A 22,287-nucleotide genomic window follows, 5' to 3' on the forward strand; every position below is an offset into this window, starting at 1 on the left:
GGCCTGACACAATCTCAGAATAGCTAAATGGGGCAAAACAACGCGTATTTGTGCTCAGATCCTGGTGATGTTTATTTACTAGGACAAACATAGCTAAGGGTTGCAACTTATCAACGCTTGCTTTATTTCAAGAGCAAATTGCTCCCATGGAACCAGACATTTGATGTTTCCCTGCTATCGCCCAACAAAGAAAGCTCGCTTCTCGAAGTCGGCTAATGACCAGCAAAGTCGCCTCACGTGGATTACAAAAATAAAAAGCACAAAAGGCTCAGAATGAAAAATAACAATTTCCCTGGCTCGCTTTTGTGATCAAACAGTGGGGAACTCGTAGTAGAAAAGTCTGTTTGAAATACAAAAATAATAGTAACAGTCAAAATAAATGGCAAGGTCTTGTTCTACTGAGCCTTGAAAACCCACGAGTTTTGCTGTTGGAGGGTGTATGAGGATTCATTTAAAAGTCAATAATCAGCGGAGAGGGATTCGTGCCTTCCAATAACTGCTCTAATACAGAGATAATAAAAGGCTCCTGCAACGTTCATTATCTTATCCCTTTACACTGGCTCACAGCCCCGAGTTTCATATGCATCACATTCACTCTTACGGCAATAGAGCAAATTTGATCAGAGCAAAGCCAGCAAGTAATCCAATGGCATCTTCAGGTCAAATCTTCCTTGATACCTAAAGAACCTAATGAGGTGCCCAGCCTGGCTTTGCTGCAGCTGGAGCAGCTCTGTGCAGCACAGCTCCATCACTGCAGACCCTGCAAGAACCAGCATGCACCATCACGCTGCTGCAGTGGGATAGGATTCCTCTCCTGCTCTTCCATGCATGCACCAGCCTGGATGCTTTCATTTTTTCTATGCAGACACGAAAAATGGCTTGTTAGCCTTCCCCAGCTGTGATAAGAGCTCTGTCTCCCCGTGGCATGATGAGCTGATGGGTTGATGGGTCAACAAGATGATCTTAGTGGTCTTTTCCAGTTTTAATGATTCTGTGATTCTATGTTGTGCAGTACCTCCAGACAGATTAGCTTAAAAAATTTAAGAAACCAACTGGAGATAGAAAGTTTAATGCCAAATGAAATTGGTTTAGGCATCTGTAGAATGGCTTATTTATCTAATAGGCTCTTAGAGACTTCATGCATCGAATCATAGAATAACAGAATCATAGATTGGCCTGGGTTAAAAAGGACCACAGTGATCATCTGGTTCCAACCCCCTGCTGTGTGCAGGTCGCCAACCAGCAGCCCAGGCTGCCCAGAGCCACATCCAGCCTGGCCTTGAATGCCTGCAGGGATGGGGCATCCACAGCCTCCTTGGGCAACCTGTGAACAGTGCCTCACCACCCTCAAGGTGAAAAACTTCCTCCTAAGCAAAAAACTCCCTCCTAAAATCAGTTATCCTGACACAAATCTACAGATCATGTACTCTCACCTGGGGTCTGAAGTCACATTTCATCCTGACCAGCAACCAGCATTTTACTACCATTCCTTGTGGCCATGTGACATAATACTCTGCCTCTTCTGCTTTTCTGCTGATATTTTTCTGGGATAAGTAAGATAAGTAAAAGAAATTTGCATGTCTACGTCTTCTCCCTTTTATGCAAAAAATGTGTTTACAGAACTCCTTAGCCGAGGAACTGGGAGCACCCAAAGACCTGAACCACCTGGCCCTCTGAGCACCCACACAAAGAAGACAGCAACCTGAATTTAGTCTCAGGCATAATCAATGCACATTAAATCTCACTCTGAAATGTGGCCTGCAAAGCATGCTTGGTCCTGAGAGCTGATCTTGGCACTGCCTGCATGGAGATCACCGAGCTGTGCTGCAGCTGTGCTGCAAACACCTGGCAGCAGCCCACAACCAGGCTGCATTGCCCACCAAAGCAGCAGGGACTGCTTGTGGTCTGCAAACCAACTGCAGAAGACCCCCAAACTAAGAGTACATATCTAGTAGTATGTGATACATCCCAGTGAGGGGGTCTTACGGAGATCCCAGGCCTGAAAATGAAGAGCCCCTCTGTTTCCATCCCTGTGCTTCTGCCAGAAAAGGCAGAGGGGTTGGGAAGGATAGGGCCTCACCTCAGCCCCTCCAAAAGATGCAGACCAAAGGAACAGATAAGCCCACAAAGGCCCTCACTGAAAAGCCAGCTCTATCAACAAGCTCCAGCTCAGTGACCACGCTGCCCAGTGACTCCTGGTCAATAAAGGGCCGATTCTCCTCCCTTTCAGAAAACAATGTTCCACACACTGACACAGCAACAGCTCCTGGGCAGCCCTGCAGTGTCAGGGGGTGTCAGGCTCTGCTCTGCCAGATGACAAAGCGAGCACATGGACAAGCTCCTCCTGCCATCGCAGGCTGCCCTGGCTGTGCCCCGGGAGATTTTGTCTGCTAATGGAAATGAAGAAAACCTCCAGCGCAGATAATCCTCCATTATAGTAGCAGAACATTTGGGAAAGGGCCAAGTAAAAGAACAAGCCAAATCTCTTTTACTTAAAGACTGGCCCGAATGTGATAATGTAATGACTTAGGTCGGGATGCTTTAAATGCCATTCATCGTGACTGACTTAGCATATAGATGGTATCAGCTAAAATAACTAAGAACTAGGAACTGAATAGATGGCATCAGAGAACTTCTCCCTTCCAAGAAAACTGGTTTTCATGTGCAAGCGGTCTCAAAGATCACTGAGTTTCAGCACCAGGTGGTCCAACCCAGCAGCACCATCACTTCAGTTTCCCATCACTTTCTGCAGAAGGTTCAACCCCATCCCCCAGTCACGGGCTGGTGACTCAGGTACCCCCTTGGAAATGCAAAGTCCTTGAGTTCTTAGTGCCTAACCCCTTTCTGCCACTGCTGGTTGCACTTTGCATTAAAAACCTGATCACAAAGGTCACTGAAGTCACTGGGAAGATTCCCATCATCTTAAGGGGCTTTGGGTCAAGGCACACTTGGATTTCCTCTACCACAACAAGTTTCCAAAAGCACGGTAACCCTAGCTGTTGTTTAGCTTCCTAGCATCTGTAACAGCTAACTTTCATTTCTGTTTTACAGAAATAAAACGCAACTCAATCCCCGATGTTCCATGCGAGCTTAAGATTGCTTTCGATTACTATTAACAGGCTTTTCAAGGTGATCGTCGTGACATCCCAAAAGAAGCAAAATACTTACGGGACAAATCAAGCTATTGGAATGACCAGCTGTGCTGAACAAGCTCCTCACACAGCTGGCAAAGAGCAAAATAAAGCTGCAATAAACTGATGACATCCATTTTCTAGAGGAGTAACAGCTTATCTTAACAGAGAAAACCACTCAACTTCTGAGCGACGGCAGCTTCCCCAACAATACCCAGCATTTGCTCACCTCTCCCACAAAACACGAAAGCAGCAGCAACCAGAACAACCAAAACAGACCATTTTCTACAATCCACACTAGTGTTACAGAAGGCAGAAGGTAAAACAAGTGCAAAATGCCACCATTCTGATTTTAGTATACCCACTGAACATCATTTTGATGTCTACGCAGGGTGGAAAGCAGTAGGGGATCATATTAATCATCCATTTCAAGTCTTCCAGTTGGCAAACTCAGACCTTTAGGAAGGAAATTCTCTCACTCCGGACAAGTTTTGGAATGGTTACAAACACAAGATCTAACATTCTGGTTGCATTTCTTACAAGCCCCAGGCATATCATAAAAAGTAGTGTCTTATTTGAATGCTTTTATCTTCCTGGTCATGTAATTTAGCTCCTTCCAGAGTGGTCATTTATTTTCTTCGCTGTTGCCTTCTTCATTTGTTACATTTCGTGTTGAAATCAAGGCTCATCAGCAGCCCTGAGCAGAGCGTCAGTGCTGGTTTGAATCTTCCATGTCTTCTGTTTAATTGAATTTTCATTCGTATCTCCTCAGCTGTTTCCCCTCCAAGGCCTTCCCCCTCCTCTCCCCTGCTCTCCACTCATCCATAAAGATCTAGCAAGCGTTTCTGGCAAGCACCAGCTGCAGATACTGAGAGTTCTTGGGCATCTTCTACTTTTAGAAAACCACCAAGAGGCCAAATAACACCACTGCTTGTTCTGTGAAGCTTGAAGCCTGCTTTTCAGAACAACCCACCGCCTTATTAACTGCACTACTCTCTCTGAAACCTGCAGCAAGATTCAGGGGATCGCAGAGCTACACATTTGTCTATAGAGGACACAGAGCCACATGGGGCTTTGCAGTCTTTTTTGCTGAGCTAGCCTGGCCAGCCGGGGCTCTGAAATACCATTAACGGTACCAGTGTTGTTTAAAAATAATCACTTGGAGCCAGGTATGAAGACAGCCTTCCTCCTCCTGCTGGTGCTGCCCATTCTCAGAGATGCTCAGCTGGAAGAAGTAGCTCTGGGGTGAAGTTAATTTTTGTACTATGGACTCACACAGCTTCTCTGGGGCTCAGGTTGGAAGGCAGGACTCTGCTGGGATTTCTGTTGCATGGGAAAACATCACATGATGTGTATATGATGACTCATTTTCCACCACCGCAATCCTTCTGGTTGAGGACAGTCTCTTTTTGACTGGAAATCTTCAGGATGAGAAAAGGAAAGCACCACTAACTCCTCTTCCAAACTTTGGTCAAAAAAGCTTGGTTACAAGCATTGTAACCATACAAGCATAATACAGGTTAGCTCCAAGATTCACCAGTTTGTATTCCTACTCCAGCAGCTGATGTTGTTATAAGCTCTTCTGTGCTGGGAAGTGATTATAAGAAGCAAAGGAAAATGTCAGAGTAAAAATTCAAGATACGGGTGTTCAGTGTGAAACCTATTCTATGCTAAACACTGCAGTTGAGATGGATGTAAAATTGTGAAAATCTTGGTGTCTGCTCTATTTACAAGAACATCATGCGAAGCACTGAGAAATACATGAGCAAGAAGAGTTCTGCATTAGGACAGAGCTGGACAAAATGACCTTTCATTGATTTACTCCATCACTGGCTGTACAATTTCTGCTTGTAATTCATCATTCTGAAGCTGTTTACCATTTTGTCCACATCAAGGTCAACTTCCATCAATCAGTTCTTGGACCTGGAATTCCTGGCTCTTTATCCAAAAAGCATTCAGGAGAAACGAACATTCTCATTTGAATATTCTCCTTCCTTGCTCCTATACACGGCACTCGATCCATTACTGAAAGTTTGACACTCTCTTTGGCAGATTATGCCAATCTGACATAATCTGACATAAAGAGTGTGTTTTGCTACTAAGTGAAAAAGTACAGCATGTCAGCTACTGAAAGTTAACAGTGGTTTTGCTACTGGATGTAAGATCTGATTTTGTTTCTGTGTACATTCGCATTCATTTTTATATACTCTGCTGTTGGGTATTTACTGCATCAGCTTTGTGCAAACGGCCCAGTGCCTCTTCACTGCAGTTCAGACCACTACAATTTATATTTAGGAGATCTTCTAGGAGACAATAAATCAGAAGCTAGAGGAGGCTTGCTTGCAACTGAATCTGAATTGAGGCAGCTCCTATCCCTTTACTTTTTGCTTTTGTACTGCTTATGGAAGGATGCACTTTAGGAAAGGAAAGACATACGGTAACATTTTGTCTTTTAGCTTGCAGAGTTTTGTGCCTTTTCATTTAGGAAATTAGATTACAGGACTTCCCATGAAAAGGGGGCTTTCTAGGATCTATCTTGCTGGCATTCACTTTCTATCAAATCCTACCAGGCACACTTAACACCGTGAAAGGGGGGTCATCATTTCTCCTACCAGCCTCTGCCCTTCTTACCAGCTCTGACAGCTCTGATCCACTTATTCTTGGCACTTGCTCTGAGCAAGGTTCACACGGAGGTGTCAGTGTCCAGTCTGTGCACTGCTGTACCAAGATGCTGTCACTCTTCAGGTTGACTGCTTAGGAAACAACCTCGTTTTGTTATCCAGAGCCTGAGCTTGGTCGTGATTCCTCTCTTGACTCCTGCTTTCAGGCTCTGCCTCTTTCTGCCTCTGGTATGCTTTCTGCTGTCGGCACTACACTCTTGCTGTCACTGGCAGTGCCAGCTGGTCACTTCTCTCCTGCTCAGTTATAAGGGATGGTACAGGTCAACAAACCAAATACTTAGGGCCTTAATTTCTATTTTCTCAGGGAAATAATGAAAGAATTTAGCTGGAGCCTGGAGGTCACTGTTAAAAGGCAGTGGAGAGGTGGTTCATTCGCATTCAAAGGCAGCTGGGGCTTCAGAAGACACCAAACTGTCTGGTATGGGTTTTGCTATTTGCTAAATTACTTAACATGCAGCATCTTCTTGAGAAATAGAGGACTGTGTGAAAGCCTCTTCTAAGGAAAAGAGGAAATTCAGGACTTACACTGAAAGCTGACCTTGCAGCCATGTGGCAGACTCCCTCTGAAGCTCTTGTGACGCTACAAACGTGACAAAGACCTTTCACAAGAAGGACTTTCCAGCCTGGTTTACTTAGGAGGAGAGCACAAAAGGTGTCTCACTGAAGCTGCAAGCTGGTGATTCCCTGCAAAGCACCAGGAGGCTTTAAAATCTGCTCCTGGTAAAACGAAACTTGAAAGTATTGCTTGCCACTTGTATAACAGGATTCCGCAGCGTTTTGGCTGTCCAGTGGAGGAAACTTACCTTATAAATTACAAAGACTCTGTCTAAGGCTAAGGGGAAATAAAAGAGAGAAGTCTCCAAAGCCCAGGACAGCTAAGGCTTGTTATGAAACCACAGAGTTCATTCTAGTGTGAAGCAAACCTGAGCACTGCATTAAAAATGTAAATGTGATTGAAAAAGCATAACCAGATAAAATGGATTTGACCTCCACAAGCATAAGATGTGGTCCAACTGAGCTGACACAGCGACAGACTGCTGCACTTTGCTTTTTGCTGCACGGAGGGTCACAGGAAGTTTGTTTAAAAAACCCACAGAAATTCTGAGCCAGTGGAAGATTTGCATTGTGTTTACAGGAACTAACAAGAGAACATAGGGCTGGTTTGGGAAAAAAAAAAAAAAGTCATTTGAATGGTTAAAAATAAAGAAGGACTTCTCAAAATGACTTCTCAAAGTCTTTGAAAGTGACTGATTTACCTTCAAAAAATTTAGCCCCACACAGAGCAGCAGCCAAGAGTGACTGGATCTTTCAGTGTGATCTCACACCTCGGCGCGCAGTGTGCCGGTGCCTTACCGAGAGCTCTTGATGGACAAGCCCTGCTGCTGCCTCCTGGGTTAATGTTGTGTTAACCCAGACCAGTGCAGGAGCTTGATTTGCTGCACCACCGTACCACAGAAATGGCCCCTGGGTTCAGAACAAGCAGGGACAGGCAGAAATGACTTAAACCTCTGTCACTAGCAAAAAGAGATGTTAGAGATGTTAATCAAACCCCTGCTTGGGATTTCAGAATCCAGGAAAGCATCAACTAGGAGCAAGAAAACAAGCTGATGTAGTGCAAATTGAAACCAGCAACCAATTCCTCCCACCCAGCTGAACCTATCCCGCTGTGTATCCTCAAGACAATCTGTGGTAGCACTGCTTATGACTGAGCCTCAGCTGGTTTCCAAACGGAGACACAGTTCTTTAGTTAAGCAGAAGTTGGGAATCTTGAATAAGAGATTAATGGGGGTTTTCTCGTTAAACTTAGGCAAGAGGTCGCTGCCCAGAGCAGAGCTATTGCCTCAGCTTGAACAGGCTGCCCAGGCGCTTGTCCCGCTGAGTTACGAGAACCTCCTAAAACCAGACAGTATGACTTCTCTTGATGCGAATAATACTGCAAACAGCTGCAACAGAAATAAATTTGAAAGCTGGTACCCAAGAGAACTTGAGTCAAAATGGAAACAAAGGATGCATGAAACAGGCTGTGACAAAAGAAATCGTTTCTTCCTGCTCTGTGTTTTCCAAGAGGTGTAGGAATGAATATGTGGACAGAGATCGCATATACAAGAGGCACTAAAACTGGGCGGCAGTCAGCCCAGCAGAGATGAGCCTGAGCTGTGTCTTCAACAAACCTGGGTGCACACACATCTGCCTGCGAGCAGTAACCCAGATCTGCTCCCGCCCATTGATGGTGATGTGCACACTATTAGAAAATTCAGTTGTCCTGAGGTTTGGGACCTGAGCGTGAATGAAACATGAGCTACATCTAACTATTTCCAGATTAGCAGCAGCAATTGTTTGGCAGCACTGCAAGTCCTGTGGCCCCGCTGCCAGCAGCAGTGAGCAGTTGCTTCAGCATATTTATATTGTTGGGGAACTTCAGCATGCTGGGTTGCCTGGGCTGGTACTGCTGTTAAGGGCATTCCATAAGGTTTTTCTGCATTTTACATTTCAACTCCAAAAACCCATTTCAAAGCCTTACGCGGGAGCACTTACAGAAACTGAATGTAAAGCTAATCCCGAATATCTGCGGGTTTGACCACAGATGGGAAAAAACAGAACAATCTGATCTCTCCAATCAGAACTAAAAGTACCAGTGTAATAATCAATTTTCATGCCCTGTCATGTAGAAAAGACATTACAATTTGTTGTTTACGCAAGAATGATTGAGAAACAAACATTTCTTGAAAACAGAAAATGCAGATAAACAAGAAAGTAGATAAGTTAAATTTAGATTCTGAATTATTTACTGAACTGCATGAAAATCACCACTAATTCTTTCCCATGTATGGCCTCACTCCCAGTATTTCTTTCCTCCAGATCCCCTGGTGCCAGTACCAGCTTTAACCCCTCCTGCCCCACTCCCATCACTGTGAGACGAGGCCCCACAGACACGGAGAACTCCTACCAAGCACGCGTGTGCTGCAGCCCTGGGGGTCCCTGCCTCCTTGCCAACATGATGCCAATGCCACCAGAAGGCATTGCTGACTGTCAGGCTTGCATTTCGTAGAATCACAGAACCACCAGTGTTGGAGAAGACCTCTCACATCCCCAAGTTCAACCCAGCCCACCCTCACCATGCCCACTGCCCACGTCCCTCAGTGCCACATCCCCAAGGCTCTTGGACACTTCCAGGGACAGTGACTCCCCCACCTCCCAGGGCAGCTGTGCCATTGCATCACTGCTCCTGGAGAGAAGGAATTGTTCCTAATATCCCAAACACCCACTGCTCTGTTTGAACGCCTCAGACATGTGCAGAGCAATATTGCCATGTGGGCATGTAACCTTGAAGGCAAGAAGGGGATACAGCACTTGGAGATTTTGTTGAGCTGGAAATCAGGAAAATAAAAATGTATCCTACAGCTAAATTGAAGAAAACAAATCATGCCACTAGGAGCTTTCTGCTTTATTATGTAAATATCTCCTCATTCACATGGAAAAGTTTGTCCAATTTGGCTAAACAATTAATTACCCAGGGTGATTGGTGACAATGACGACGCAAGGCGTATGTTCATCACAGTGATTTCCTTCCATCCCAGAGATGTGCTGACAGAGGTGAGGATGAAGGCCCTGCAGTGCCCTTGGCAGTGCATGCGCTCCGGCTGCTATTTTGGAATTTGTCAGCAATGAGACAGGACCTCTCACCTGACATTGGAAAGGAGCCCCTGCACAATGGGCACCAACGCATCTCCTGTGCAGCCTGATCCAATGGCTGGTCACCAGCCCACAGCAGGGAGTAGGAAATGGATGATCTTTGAGGTCCCCTCCAACCTACGCAATCCTATGATTCTATGCTCCCGCCCACCGCAGCCACAGAAGTCCAGCAGCAAAACCTCTAATTTGCCATCTGGATCATCACACCCAACAGCCATTTTGTGTGTCAGCCCTTCCTGTGTGCTGCAGCCGGGAGCTGCAAAAGTGGAGCTCCTACCTCCAGTCACCTCTTGCATGGAGAGGACAAATCACCAAACTCAGCATGTTTTTATCACTTAAGTGATATTTTCCACAATGCTCCCCATTCTCTTCCAGTAACAATTCACAGGTAGTACAGAAATCCTCCAAGTGTAGCACCAGGCAGTTTTGGGATGGCTGCCGCCCGAACCTTCTCCAAAAGCAGCTCCTGCAACGACCACCAAAACAGATTTCTGCACCAAAGGAGGCTAACGAGAGCCACCAAAATTCCCAGGTTTGGGCAGGACCCTCTGTTACCATGTTTTTTTTGTTTCTCTAACTGCTTTTCTTCGGATCTTTGAGCTTATCAATGTTGATGTAAGCTCTGCTCTCTTAGGTTGGGTATCAGGAAGAATCTCTCCTCAGAAAGAACAGTGGACCACTGGCACAGCTGTCCAGGGAGGTGGTGAGTCACAGTCGCTGGAGGTGTTCAAGAAAAGGGTGGATGTGGCACTGAAGGACGTGGGCAGTGGGCAATATGGGTGGTAGGTGGACTAGATGATAGATGATCTTAGAGGTCTTTTTCCAACCTTAATGATGGTGCACTAATGCAGTTTTTGGTGACCAAGCAGAGCAGGACATGCCCGGGAATAAAGAAAAACAGAACACTTACAGCTCTTCTCTTTCAATGTCAAAACTGCTATTGATTAGCAATCTGCAAACAGATGGGATGTCAGCTTACTACACAATTCCCCGCGCTCCTCAGTTCTTTCTCAATTAACTTGAAAGCTGCGGGAGATAAGCATTTCTATTGGTAAGCTAAGAAATGTCTCCTTTTTCTCCCTTCTGCTCAGCCCTAGAAAAGAATCCGTTTCTTTGCTTTGTGTTATCCAGAAGCATTTTTCAGCCTTTTGCATTTTCTGATTTTAGGCAGAATGCTAACAGCATCCCATAATCAGGACTATAATCCTCCGGCCTCCCTGCATCTATCATTTGCATGAATGGCCTCGAAAATAAAATGAGAATGATTCAATTAACAGTTTAGGGTGATTTTTATATATGGTAGAACGTTTCTTTAGCACTAGGAAAACCATGCCAAAATATCATTTGTATTTCTCACTATGGATGAAACCAAAGAATTTATCGGGTGAGAAAAATGACCATAGGTTTTAAGGTGCCAATATTTTTTAAAATGTAATTTCCAGACCTTTTTGTTTCCAGTTTTCATATCTGCAGATGAAGCTTAGCCGTGTCTAGAATCCCATCAAATGCCATGCAAACACTTGAAATTCAACAGATCTCCTTGGACAGACATCGGTTTAGGAAGAATGTGGTCCAAAGCCCACTGAGATCAAAGAGAGAATTTGGGGGTAAGGCCATTCAAGTTGACTTAAAATAACTGAGTTGGCTGGTTTTAGTCTTGCTAATGCAAAACAATAATAATAATAATAATATGAAATTAAAAAGAAAATTAAAAAAGAAAAAGGAATCAGGCTGCAAAAACAACTCAGCAGTTGAGATGTTTTTGCTTTCCTTGTCTTTTGGACTGTTTTTTATTGTGCTCCCAATCTGGAATCCATAGGCTAAACTAAAGACAATTATTTTTTTTTAACTTGTCTCTAAAGCCAGAAGAGCTGGAAGTTTTCTTTCAAAAACAGAGCAAAGACAAATGCAAAGAGTCTCTGGAACAGAATTCACTCAGTCACTATGTGAGTCCAGGTCTCACAGAAGCAATTTTAGGCTCTACAGCAAACCTCTAATCCTCTGATCCCTGCCCCTGCACCACGCTTTCTGGTGGCAGATCCACCAGTTTCAGCAGTCAGTGAGGACTTTTTGTCTTACAAACCCAGGCAGAACTGGGGGAGCTTAACACTCACGGGGGTACGATGTGATTCTGCAACAGGGCTGAAGAAAGCTAGCTCTCACATGAGTAACTCCTGATGATTCTATAGGAATTTATTCACTGCCTGGCTCTTACTCTCCAAGTGACCACAACCTGTTCTTGCCTTGACCAGTGTGAATCTTCCCTTCATTTTGCCCTTTCTCTTGACCCAGTCAAGTAGAACAGCCAACAAAGCACCGCTACCTTCATCAATTTGTCTCTTTTCCGCTCCTCTCCCATTTTGGTGATGTTCCCCAGGAAATCACACTAGAGAACCCATGCTAGATGTGGCCCAAGGAGGCTGTGGATGCCCCATCCCTGGAGGCATTCAAGGCCAGGCTGGATGTGGCTCTGGGCAGCCTGGGCTGCTGGTTGGTGACGATCATTGTGGTCCTTTTCAACCCAGGCCATTCTATGATTCTATGATGTGAAGCTGCATGCCAGATAGATGGGAGAGAACGGACTGAGAAGAACCACCATCATTTTCCAATTGTCACGACACAACCTGATGTTTCTTACAACTTCTGGGTTAGCCAAGCCAAACATAAAAGAAGACATCCCCAGTTACATTTGTGCAGATTTGTCTCTTTCTTCAGAGTTCATTAAAAGAACTGCTTTCATCTCGTTAGCTTGCTAAAACATTTCCAACAGGACTAGATGTGTCATGTCAGAATATGACAGGCAAATTTCTTTTCAGGTTTTGAAAGTAGGTTGAAAGAGGAGAAGCTATGCAGTTCACTGTTGTCACTGAAAGATATTTTTACTGTTATGAGTTTCTTATACAAGAAACAAATTAAGAACTGTCAAGGCAAAAGAAAAAACCCAAACCTAAAATGTATTCTGTCTTGCCTGCTAATCTAGTTACTGCTTTTCTCTAAAATTTCTCATCCTAATAACAAGAAGTACAAGGAAATGAATATGATTGCTAGCATTTTGTTTTATAAGCACCATAATCCAAAAGGAAGTACCAAAGTACCAAAGTACCAAAAATACAATTCCTCTTTTGCACCTACAAGCCAAAACAGATAGCCTCACTTTCTTCTGCCCCAGCCCTTATTTCTGCCCAGTTCAGAGGGTGCTGTGCCATTGCAGGGCATGGGAAGCAGCATCCACAGCATCCAGGGATGCAAAAAAGCATCTGGGAAGGGGCTGAAAGCACGAAATTGCTGAGGGCTGAGCCACAGACACACAGCAAAGAGCAAGGCCCCAAGTGGGTGTTCACAGCACATCGTTGGGTTTTGATGGCATTTACCATCAGATTGCTGAGACGGGCTGTAAACCAGTGGGTGGGGACTGTTTCTCACTCTGAAGAAGTTCATTAGATTATCAGTAATATAGTTACATGGAGAGCAAGTAGAGCCTGGGGCTGTTTTGAGGGGCTCTTTGATAAAGGTCAAAACAATATATCAGCAGGCTATTGGGACTGATGGCTGTTGGGAAGAACATCAAGAGCAGCATTGTATTCTCGCCTGATTTTTCTCCTTATTACAGACTCCCATCTTTGGTGCAAAAAAATAAAAAAAAAAAAGGAACTGTAAAGATGCCCATCAGTGGGGCACTGCCAGCACTGCTGGGGAAATGAGATGAGACTGTTTGGGAGGATGTAGGGGGCTGGAAGCAAGAACCAAAAAAATACGTATCTCCCAAAAACCCAGGATTTTTGGTGTAGGCAGGTGAAGCCCTGTGTCCTCCTGAATGCTGAAGCCATCACTAACCTCCCATTTGGGAAGGAGGAATGGCTCACCATCCAGAAAGGCAGCTGCTGAGTAAGTGGCCGGACCTTGGTTCTGAAGCCATGCCAGCTAACTCAGGTGCTGTGCGTTAGTATTTAAATGCTGAATTCCCCAGTTCAGGGAATAGTTCCTCCCTGCTCACCACTGGAACACTGCATGCATCTGACTATTCTGCTGAATAGTAACAGGCTGAGATATTGGTGTTGTCCTAGGCTGGGGCTGCTTGATGAACAAGCACATTCACCAGAGTTGTAATTCCCTACAAAATCCCACATACTAATAACAAGTCTTGCCTCAAAGCTACCATCCAGATAATCCAGAAAAGGAAATCACGTATTCCAAATTCTGCCTGCCCTCAATGTTTATTTCAAGATATAAGATCTTAAAAAATGTTGAATTCATTGCAGTCCTACATCAAAGCGAGCTTGCAGAGACAGGTAGGGGAGAGGAAAACAAATTTCTCTTGAATCACTCTCACTCTCTGACTGGGATTTTCAAAGGAGCTCCAGATTTGTCTGGTAAAAGCTGTTTTTTAGCTGCAGAGAACAGCCTGGTCACTGCCTGATTCTGAGCACACTGGCTTGCATGGCACGCGTGCAACTCTCAGGGTGCTCCCCAAGGCACACAGCCCTCCACTTGCTTTTGAGACATGGATGAGGATGTGAAAGAATCCCGAGCAGACGTCACCAGCCAGGATGGGCACAGCCAAGGCGCAGGGGCTGTGGGAACCATCACCCTGTGCTGAGGGAAGTGCCACGGTACCCGTGCTGTCACTGCCAATGCGGGCTGGCCTGCAGCCCTACCTGCCTGCGCTCACCTGCACCTCCTTTCTTCACTGCTGACTCCCCGCCACCCGCCGAAAGGTGCCTCCAAGCACCGATCAGCCCCAAGCCCCATCCTCGCTAAACTCTCCAAGTGCTGCAGTTTCTACCTGCTAGTTCTTCCCCACTACCCAATATATCAAGGACTAACCGGGCAGCATATAACCTCTCCTCTGTGAACAGCGCCTGCTCTCCATTCCTTTGTCTGAGCATTTTCTCATCCGTCTGCACATTCCTGTGCTCCTTCACAAAGCGACAGCCAAGTGTGAAACTGCTGTAGCCATTCACGGGGATGAGATTTATTATCTAGAGGCGCACCAATAACACAGCATTAAAAAAAATAAAACAGCGGTCTCTTTCATCAAAATCTAATGAACGCGCAATTTAATCTTTATTAAGAATTCATTAGGTTCTCAGCAAGCCCGCGTAATGGAGCTTGACCAGGTGAAATGCTAATGCCTGCATTATATTTAAATTAATTTTCAGAAGCGTTCGTTTCCCCGTGGCGCCCTGCAGCGCCGGCTCCCTCCGGCCGCTCCCAGCAACGCCGCGTCCCCACCCAGCCCAGCCTCACGCGGCCCCGCTGCACGCCCACAGCTGCCACCGCGGCAGCCAGCTCTGCTTCTTCAGGCACAGGGCTGCAAGCTGCCGTGCATCACGCTGGGGCTGCTTCCTTGAAAACACAGATGTACAACAGGCTATTTCTCAGCCCTCACTCCACTAACGTAGCCCAGCGAGCCGGCTGTTATCTGGAACCAGTGTGGTCTAAACAACAAGAACTCTGCTCCCTGCAGCACGGGAGCCCCGTGCACGGTTGTGTAAGGCCGCAGCTGCCCCTTCACAACCACTGTCGCTGTTATTGTGGCAGCCACAGCCTCTCTTTCCACCAAACCGTCACCCGCCATTCCAGCACGCTTCCGCAGAAGCGATTCCTAGAGATTAAATAATTTATTGGTGTTCATCTGCAGTAGCTCCTCTCCCGATCCACCTTTCACATACAAACCAAACCCGTCCTCCCGGCCCCAAATCCACCCCCAGATCCCCCAAGCCGACCCCAAATGCCCTTTCACGGAGGGCTCGGAGCCTTTGCACACCAATAGCAGTGGGAGAGGCAGATGGAACTGCACTGAGGGCGAGGCTGCTCGCTGCCACAGCCCTGCAGCTCTGTGGGAAGAGCGTTGCCTTGGGCGGGGACGGTGGTTCGGTCCTCTGGAAACCCCCGCAGGACCGGCTATCCCCGTACGCCCGTGGCACCGAGCCGGGCTACGGGCCTGCGGCGAGCCCACGCCCGAGGATTGACGAGCGGCGCCCGAGCCCCTTCGGCTGTTTCCGAGCCTGGTCGGCTCCCCCCCGACCGCCTCCGAGCGCTCTCCGAAGACAGCCGAGCGCCGAGGGAGGAGCCGAGCGCAGCGCTAGCGGCCGTTCGAGTCCCCGCTGGGCGCTGTCCACCACGCGAACCGCCTGAAAGCTGCACCGCGCCGCGCCCGCGGGACAACGCGGAGGGACTGCGGATGGCAGCGGGCACACCGCCCGCACCGCCCGCACCCCGCGGCCCGGGGGCCCCTCCCAGCCACCGGCTCCTCCGCTATCGGGAAACCAGAACCGTTCCGTGCCTCTACCACTGTGACACCCGGCCCAATGCACTGCTATGGCGCCTGTTCATTCCAGTGGGAGGCTGGGGCTGGATAGGCTTTAATTAAAAGGAAGAAAAGGGAATGGAGTAATTCTGCACCTCCACATCTCCGTTGGTTCCCTGCACCTTCACCGGCTTCCCCACGCCTCCATTAGCTCTCTGTGCCTCTGCTGGCTCTCCCACACCTCTGTATGCTCTCCCACACCTCTACATGCTCTCCTAGGTTCTCTATAGGTTCTGCCACATCGCCAGTGACTCTTCCATATTTCTGTTCTCTCCCACACCACCATTGACTCTCCCACATCTCTACGGGCTCTCCCACACCTCTGTTGGCTCTCCCACACCTCTCTCACATCTCTACAGGCTCTCCCACACCTCTTTTGGCTCTCCCAAGCCTCTGTAAGCTCTCCAACCCCCTTGAGCTCTCCCTCAGCCCCGCTGGCTCTCCCTCTGGAAGCACTGCCTGGCCACGTGCTCGGATCACTGTGTGCGGGGGGCACGGTGTGGGGCAGCCATTCCGGCCCACTCCCACTGGGGCCTGGCACAGCTGTCAGGGAGATGCTGCGTGAGAACAGAGCTGATTTTTTCAGCGCGTTGGGTCGCGTGTTTTTCTTTTCCCTTTTTAATAACCCGTTTTCAATTTAATTGGCAACCGGCAACCAAGTTCACCTCTCATTAATTAAAAGGCTCAAATCTCGGGTAAAAGGGGCTTTGGGCGGCAGCGAGCCTCGCTTTAAATCCGCATTACGGGCGGATTTCGTGCTTTTTCCCCCCCTCCTCCTCCTCCAGAGTGCCAGTCCCAGCCGCGGCCGCCCCCCCGCCGCCCTCAGTCCGGCGTTCAGCACCACGGGGCCCCGAACAGCAGCGGCCGCCGCCTCCCGCCCGGCGCTGCCCTCGGGTACAACATGGCGCCCGCGGCCCTCCGCGCCGCCCCGCGGCACTCACTTCATCTGCTTCACGATGGTGCTCTTCCCCGACTCGCCGGCCCCTGCGGGACAGAGAGAGAGAAGCGGTGAGCGCGGGGCGCGGAGCGGACCGGGGCGCGGAGCGGAGCGGGGCTCACCGAGCAGGAGCAGCTTCACGTCTTTGGCCGCGCTGATGCCGTCCTCCTTCAGGTTCTTCTCGATGGCCTTGCTGCGCTCCAGGGCGGCCCGCTCCTCGGCGCTCAGGGTACATCCCATGGCGAAAAGGGATTTAATTTAATTTAAAAAAGAAAAAAAAAAAAAAAAAGGGAGGGGATAAAAAAAAAAAAAAGCGCAGCCCCCGCCGCCGCCGCCGCCGCCGCCCGGGCGCAGGGAGCAGGAGGCAGCGCAACGCCGAGAGCCGCGGGGATTAACAAAGGCCTGCGGGCTCCGCAGCGGCGGGGCCGGCGGCTCCGTGCCCGAGCGCTCAGCGCATCCACGGGCTGCGGGCAGCGCGGGCGGCCGCGGGCGGGGCGGGGCGGAGCAGAAGGAGGAGGAGGAGCGGCAGGGGGAGGAGGAAGGCCGGCGGCGGGGGTGGGTCCGCGGCGCTCCGGGCTACGCGCTCAGCGGGCGCGGGGCTGCGGCGGGCGCTCGGCTGGAGGCGCGGCGGCGGCGGCGGCGGCGGCTGTGCCGGGGGAGGGAGCCGCGATCCGCTCTCCGCCGGCCTCGCCCGCTGCCGTGACGCGCGCGCCCCGCGCATGCTCCCACCGCCCCGCCTCGGCGCCGCACGGCGCGGCACCGCCGCTCTCCGGCGTGACGGGATCCCTCAGCAGCGGCACCGCCGGCATCCCGGCTTGTGTCAGCGGCACTGAGCCGGAGGGAGCGGGAGCGGCTCGGCTCGCTGTACGGAGCTACTGGGGGCACGCCGCTGTGCTGTGCTGAGCGCTGGGTCCATCAGCGCGAGAAAGACATGGAGTGTGTCCAGGGAAGGGAGCGGAGCTGCGAGGGGTCTGAGCGCAGCGCTGTGGGAGCGGCTGAGGGAGCGGGGTGGTCAGTGTGGAGAAAAGGAGCTGAGGGGAGCTCGTGGCTCTGCAGCCCTGACAGGAGGCTGTGGGGAGGGGATGTCGGCCTCTGCTCCCAGGTAACAGCGATAGGGTGAGAGGTGGTGGTCTCACGTTGAGGGTCCGGTTGGGTATTGGGAACAATTCCTTCTCCCCAAGAGCAGTGATGCAGCGGCACAGCTGCCCAAGAGGTGGGGGAGTCACCGTCCCTGGGGGTGTCCCAGAGCTGTAGGGATGTGGCTCTGAGGGACGTGGGCAGTGGGCACGGTGGGGGTGGGCTGGGGTTGGACCTGGGGATGTGGGAGCTCTTAATGACTCTGTGAAAGGCCTGTGTTGTAGGGAACAGACTGCCCTCTGCCATGGGCAGCCAGGCTGAGGAGCTCGCTGAAGGGACGGAGTTGCTGCCACACCCCGCTCTGCCTCCCTGCGAAACAGAACCAGGAGGATGCTGTGGGGCCGCTGCCTGCTGTGACCCAACCATAAGGAAACACCGGGCCCAGGTGGGGCTGGGCAGGGGCTGCCATTTCCTGGGCTGGGGGCTCAAGCAGCACCAAGCCTCCTGCGGGCTCTTCTCACAGCTGCTCTCCTGTGTTCTGCACTTCCCGTAGCCACACACCCTTCCTGTAGGGGTGGAAATAAGATTTCTATAGACACAGCTTCCCTGGCTCTCTCCTTCTAGAAAGCATCGCCTCCTTACACGACCTCCTTCCCATAAAGCACTGTTTCAATTTTCCCTCTACACCTCTGAAACAAAGGGGAGAAGCGTGGCATGTGGTTAACAGTGTAAAGTAGAGATGTGAGGCAGAGCAGACAAAGGGAAGTAAAAAGGAGCTCATAAATAATGTTAGCATACTCAAGGGCCAGCAGTATTTACCGAACATTTGTGAGCTAATCGGTACTGAATATCTGAATTTGGGGTAATTTATTTTTGGGAGCCCAGGGGACCGAGGGTATACCTGCATGGAAAAGCAAGCCTACTGCCTGCATTCAGCAGGGAGCAAAGAGGGGTGGGGGTGGCTGCAGAGCAGTTCCTGCTCTTTCATACTTGAGCAGATCTCTTGTGTAAAATCAATAGGTTTCATTTCAGTGGTACCAGCCGGAGGGCATTATGAAAAGTGCAGTACAGGAAAACCACAATCCAGAAATCCAGATGCGGTGTCCTCATGAGATGGCTGCATTTACTGCCCATCTCCCCAGCAGCTTGCCAGCCTCGGAGTCCTGTTGGGATCCCCTCCAAGGATTTTTCTAAGAGAATTTTATATCAGCCTCTGGCTACTTGTTAACAGGCAAATTTGTATGAGAGCTGCTCTGAAAGCAGTGCCTCCTCTTGTATGATGTCCCACAACATCAGAAGCAGATGTTGATGGTATGGCAGTAGAGGCTGAGCCTTCCTGCCAATATTCCACTACATTTTGCATCTGACATGGAAGTGCATACAAAGCAAAGGTGTGGAACTGATCACAGAATCGTTAAGGTTGGAACAAACCACTAAGATCCCCAGGTCCAACCCTCAGCCCACCCCCACCGTGCCCACTGCTCACGTCCCTCAGTGCCACATCCCCACAGCTCCGAGACACCTCCAGGGATGGTGACCTCCCTACTTTCCTGGGCAGCTGTGCCACCGCATCACCGCTCTTCTGGAGAAGAAATTTTTCCTAACATGCAGCCTGAACCTCCCCTGGCTCAACTTGAGGCCATTGCCCCTCATCCTATCACTATTTACCTAGAAGAAAAGATTCGCTGGTGCAGATTTTTATGAGCACGACTTGCAGGCTCCTGTTCATTGCTAGTAAAATGCATAGCTAATAGTGACTGTGTGAAAAAATAATATTCTGTAGCTAAGATTTTGCTCTATCAAACAGTGTTGTTGTGCTTTTTGTAGCATTTTTATCCATGGAAATAAATAGAAGGCATTACTTTTGGAGCAACTTGAACCTCCTGCCATGGAGAAAATTTCTCTTTTCCCTGACAAGTGCAGGATCTGTGCTTGGCATTTTGTCCAATGTACACTTTTAGGCTCTCCATGAGTACCCACTGATTTCTTTCCCAAAGGAAAATTGGCAGTGGTTGGGTCATCACCTTGTGCTCTCAATGAGATTCAGGACAGCAGCTGTGAGATCAAGCCATTTCTGAGCCGTTTTTGTACAGCTGCTAATTGAGCAGAGCTGATGGAAATGTTTCCTTTGAAATTTTTGTAGTGGGAATTTACATTTTTTGACAAATCTGCTTTTTTTTTCATGGCAGATGAATTTCAAGAACCTGAAAAGAAGAAAGCCTAACCTCCCCCACCAAACCATCAAAACATGTACCAGCCTACTTAGCTTCTGAGATAAATATATAGAATTTTGTTCCTGAAAATGACGTTTCCATTTTTCAGGACCTGATTGAAGTCTTCTTCTAATAAAAAGTGGTTGTTTTCAGTTAAAAAAAAAAAAAATCAGATTAAGACAGGAGCTTTTTCTCTTAAATATGACAGAATCTTTTTGAAGAAGGGGGGGGGTGTGAGAACCCTTCCTTTTCTGGCCAGTCCTGCAGTGAAGCTGTCCTACTCCAGCTGTGTGAAGAGCGTGGGGCAAGGAGGTGGAAGCTGGAAGCGTGCCTGGAGATGAGGCTCGGGGAGCCCTGGCTTGTCCCTGTGGAGCATCACAAAGCCCACACCAAATGCACCAAGTGCTCCTGCCATCTCACCATTAGGAAGTTTTCCCCGGATATTCAGCCTAATTTTTCATTCTTTGAATTGATGTCAATTACCCCCCAGCTAAACCTAGTTATGCAGTAGAAGGCAGGTTTAAAATACTGCATGATCTCACTAAATTGAAGAAATGGACTGGAATCGATACAATGAGAGGCAATAAGAATGCCCATAAAGGTTAAGTGGTTGGTGGAGGAAGGATTAATGAAATGCACACGTACCAGGTCAAGTTGCAAATACCCTCACTTTGTTCTTATTCACTCCATACTCCGCAAATACGTTCTGGTCCTTCGATTTGAATGAGGTGCCTCAGAATCTGACTCGTGACTTGGAGAGTTATGAGACCAGCGTGAAGGAATGGTTGGGTTTAGTGCATGGAAAATGCAAGAAAAAGGTTTTACTGCTTCTTATTTAATTCTGCAAAGAGCCCCAACTGATGGCTTCTCCAAGTGAGGAAGTATGAGCTCCTCTCCTTTCCCTGCAGCGACTTTCAACTCAGCCTACAAAGGTTTTTCAGCGTCAATGTTTTCCATTTTCTAGTGGTTCAGGGACACGTGGCAGATAAAGAGAAAAGCTTGTAGGCCTAAAAAAAAAAAAAAAAACAAACAAACCAGAAGTGGAATAATGAACTTTTGCTGCTGATCATTGGAGAGAAAATCAGTACAGGTTCCCTTGTGGGTCTTCTCATTCCTGGGGACAGGTTTGTGTAGAGATGCATTATTTTCTGTCCTTTTGCCTTGTCTGATTTCTGCCTATATGGCACTGGGTAAGCCATACCTCAGCAGAGATGTGAGAATCTAAATGAAACAGAACTAAATGTGGGGAAGAAACTTATTCCCATCTATTTTCTGCTGTACGGAGCATCTAATAGCATCCCTGGTTCAGCAGGTGCACAAGTAACCTTGAAAAGCTGTGAGACTGCAGCTATGCAGTGCTGTCCTTCAGGCAGAGTGAGATAGTGCCAGAGTGAGATGGGGCGTTTGACCTTGGCTTGGGTCTTAAGGAGGGCAAGGGCCCCGTCAGCCCTTTGCCACTCATCTTTCCTCAGTATCAAGGATGAGGATCTCACAGGAATGAAATAAAGTGCCACAATCCAGGAAGGGAAAACGGGTTAGTGAGGCAGCCCTGGTTCCTCCATGCAGAGAAACCCATCATTGCTTGGTCTCAATGAAACCAAGTTTAACCTCTGCACGGTCTTAATGAAGCCAAGTTCAACCTTCTGCATAAAGCATTCAAGTTCAGCCATGCAGCTGATTGCCTGTGAGTGCCATTTCATCCAGCTACTGTCATCATATGCGGGATTTGGATAGACAATTTAGGCAGCTCCATTTACAGCACTTCAGTAGCATTCCTGTTTTTATATAAATGCTATCCAGAAACCTTGCAGCTCTCATTCACACAAGTAGTCCTGATGAGAGATCTTATGGAGGAACGCTAATTCTGTCCCTAAAAATACGAGCACATACTTACCTCATAGCTCTCAGCAGCTACTCTAAGTGCAAATATACCATTAGTTAAATGCAACTCCTACCATTTTTCTCTGCAAAATCCTATTGGTATTTTTTGCCTGCAATCATCGCGTTGTTCTTCTGTTAGAATTGTATGTTACAATATTTAAAATAAGCATTGCTTTACCAAGTGTTATTCCAGTGTCATGAGCTGCTTCCTGGTTGTAAGCACTGATGTGATTCACGAAGGCCAGCTTTAGCTGACAGAGGCTATAATCAGCGAACAGAAAGAGACACTCCTCCAGCAGAGAATGAGTAATGGGAGACATCTCTCACCTCTGATTCTGGAGAGAGCCTACAGAGACCAGCTGTC

The 22,287-nt window shown here is 48.3% G+C and overlaps 1 protein-coding gene and 1 long non-coding RNA gene across 5 annotated transcripts in view; one reads left to right on the plus strand and one right to left on the minus strand.

Annotated features, from left to right (window-relative positions):
• The window catches only part of GNAO1 (G protein subunit alpha o1), a 117,991-nt gene extending 100,982 nt beyond the window's left edge, over positions 1-17,009 (minus strand). For all 3 annotated transcript variants that reach the window (XM_085234792.1, XM_085234793.1, XM_085234791.1), the window contains exons 1-2: positions 16,875-17,009; positions 16,757-16,799 (exon numbers count right to left, since the gene is read on the minus strand). In XM_085234792.1, the coding sequence (XP_085090918.1) occupies positions 16,757-16,799; positions 16,875-16,992 (161 nt within the window). In that variant the 5' untranslated portion in view covers positions 16,993-17,009. The remainder of the gene's footprint in view (positions 1-16,756; positions 16,800-16,874) is intronic.
• LOC146543452 (uncharacterized) lies at positions 16,601-22,039 on the plus strand. Of its 2 annotated transcripts, none has more exons than XR_014886074.1 (3): positions 16,601-16,823; positions 18,114-18,274; positions 20,019-22,039. It is a non-coding gene; the product is annotated as an uncharacterized LOC146543452 (long non-coding RNA). The 2 variants fall into 2 exon arrangements; XR_014886075.1 differs by lacking the exon at positions 16,601-16,823 and adding an exon at positions 17,500-17,616.
• Positions 22,040-22,287: the final 248 nt, after the last annotated feature.

Source organism: Meleagris gallopavo, chromosome 13, assembly GCF_905368555.1.
Source record: "Meleagris gallopavo chromosome 13, MGAL_WU_HG_1.1, whole genome shotgun sequence".
Lineage (NCBI taxonomy): Eukaryota > Metazoa > Chordata > Aves > Galliformes > Phasianidae > Meleagris > Meleagris gallopavo.